Source organism: Babylonia areolata, chromosome 1 (genome assembly GCF_041734735.1).
Source record: "Babylonia areolata isolate BAREFJ2019XMU chromosome 1, ASM4173473v1, whole genome shotgun sequence".
Classification (NCBI taxonomy): domain Eukaryota; kingdom Metazoa; phylum Mollusca; class Gastropoda; order Neogastropoda; family Buccinidae; genus Babylonia; species Babylonia areolata.
This window is the reverse complement of record NC_134876.1, coordinates 100,869,168-100,871,667: the sequence shown is the minus strand read 5'-3', so window position 1 is coordinate 100,871,667 and position 2,500 is coordinate 100,869,168. Positions and strand designations below refer to the sequence as shown.

Here is a 2,500-nt window from a genome sequence, read left to right as displayed (position 1 = left end):
TGTTGCAGTCGTGCAGAGTTTATTTTTATTATTGTTTTGTTTTGTTTTGTTTTTTCCCACTTTCTTTCCTTCCCCCCCCCCCCCTTCTTTCTTTTTGTTTTCTTTTTCTTTCTTTCGTCATTTTCTTCTTTCTTATATCTTGCTTATATGCGTTCGACTTCTTGTCGTCCATGCATTTTTGTTGTTGTTGTTTTCTTTTTTTGGGGGGTTTGGTTTTGTTTGGTTGGTTGGTTGGTTGGTTGATTTTCTCGTTTTTTTCCCTTTTCAGTTCATTGTTCCTTCGTTCCTTCGCTCTTTCCTTCCTGTCTGTTTCTCACTCTACCTCGCTCTTTACGTCAACACTATACCTGGTAATATTTTTCGTACTTGAAGAAAAAAAATTTCCTCCCTTCTTCTTCTTCTTCTTCCTCTCTTGCATCTATCTATATCTATCTATCTATCTATTTATCTATCTATTTGCTTGCCTGCCTCCTACAGCACTCTAACCTTGTCATCCTCCTCTCTCTCTCTCTCTCTCTCTCTCTCTCTCTCTCTCTCTCTCTTTCTCTCTCTCTCACACACACACACACATACATACATTATATATATATATATATATATATATATATATATATATATATATATATATATATATATCTGTGTCTCTGTCTCTTTCACACACACACATACTCACACACACTCTCTCTTCCCCACCTCTTTCTCTCTCTCTCTCCCACCTCGTTCTCTCTCTCTCTCTCTCTCTCTCTCTCTCTCTCTCTCTCTCTCTCTCTCTCCCCTCTCTCTCTATTTCCTTCTCTATTTCTCTATTTACCATTACAGCTAATGACATTAAACATTTCAGTGATCAGTACCATCACCCATCTCTATCTTTTTCTTTCTCTCTCTCTCTCTCTCTCTCTCTCTCTCTCTCTCTCTCTCTCTCTCTCTCTCCTCTCTTTCTCTATCTCTATCTCTCTCCGCCACCCCACTCTCTCTCTTTCTTTCTCTATTTCAATTTTTACCATCACCCATCTATTTTCTCTCTCTCTCTCTCTCTCTCTCTCTACCTGTTTCTCTTTCTCTGTCTCTCCCTCCCCGTCTGTCTGTCTCTTTTTGATTCTCCACCCCCCCCCCCTCTCCCTCTCTCTCTCTATCCATCATTGAATGAGATGAGTGAGACAAAGGGATGCAGTCATTAGTACACCAGCCTGACACTGAGTGGGCCAAATCCCCCGGAGAGCTAATTAACTTTAGTGTGTCATTGTGGGCTGAAATCTTTCTTTTACACCCCGGTGACCAACTGCGTGTGGCATGCACACAGCACGGTGGAGCTAGATGGCCGTCGGTGGCTCTCCTGAGCCGACGCCCTTTTTGGATCTCGTTTTTAATTCCATAAGGGTGTCTAGCCACCCGCCTCACCAGTCCCGGAAGGGAGCGGTGGGAGTGCCGGTTTAGTCGCCGGAAATCCGACCCTGAACAGGTTGTACTGGATTTCAGGTTACCAGTAGCAGATCTAATGACCTGACCTAATAATAATAATGATGATAATAATAGCGATGATGATGATGTTAACTCTTCTTCTTCTACTTCTTTTTATGATGATGACGATCATCATCATCATCATCATCATCATCATCATTGAGGTGGTTGTTGTCATTCTTGGTAGTAGTAGTAGTAGTAGTAGTAGTAGTAGTAGTAGTAGTAGTAGTAGTAGTGTTATCACCTAGCAACAACGACAGTTTTTAGTTAATCAAGATAATGATGATAACAATGATGATGACTGCACCCCCACAGTGCGGACATGCGGCTGGACGAGCACCGCAAGGCGCTGTGCATCGTGTCCCACACGGGCAACATCTACTGGATGCCCCAGGCCATCTACCGTTCCTCCTGCACCATCAACGTCTACGCCTTCCCCTTCGACGTGCAGAACTGCACCCTCAAGTTCGGCTCCTGGACCTACGACGGCTTCAAGCTGGACATCAAGTTCTACAAACGCAAGAACTTTGTGGACCTGACGGAGTACATCGAGAGCAACGCCTGGCAGATCATCGACGTGCCTGCCGTCAGGACCGTGGCCTGGTACACGTGCTGCCCGGCTCCCTTCGTGGATCTGCAGTACAACCTGCTGTTCCAGCGGAGGTCCACGCTGTACAACTACATCCTCATCCTGCCCTGCATTCTGCTGACCTCCATCACCCTCATCCTCTTCTGGATCCCGCCCGAGTCCCCGGCCAAGATGCAGCTGGGTGAGTGGGTGTGAGATGTGGGTGTGTTGGGGGGAATGGGGGGGATGGAGGTGCGGGGTGGGTAGGGGTGTTTGTTTGTGTGTGTGTGTGTGTGTGTGTGTGTTGATGGGGTGTGGGGTTTGGGGGCTTAGTGTGCGGGTTAGGAAACGGGTGGATGGGTGAGTGAATTATGAGTGAGTGAGTGAATGAGTGAGTGGGTTAGTGAGTGGACGGGTGACTCTGGGATTCGCTGGTTCTTGTTTTGTGGTGGTGGTGGTGGTGGTCGTGGTGAT

General features: G+C 46.4%; 1 protein-coding gene across 2 annotated transcripts in view; it reads left to right on the top strand.

Annotated features, from left to right (window-relative positions):
- The window catches only part of LOC143294639 (neuronal acetylcholine receptor subunit beta-3-like), a 228,374-nt gene that overhangs the window by 203,301 nt on the left and 22,573 nt on the right, over window positions 1–2,500 (top strand). For both annotated transcript variants that reach the window (XM_076606018.1, XM_076606026.1), the window contains exon 5: window positions 1,774–2,228. In XM_076606018.1, the coding sequence (XP_076462133.1) occupies window positions 1,774–2,228 (455 nt within the window). The remainder of the gene's footprint in view (window positions 1–1,773; window positions 2,229–2,500) is intronic.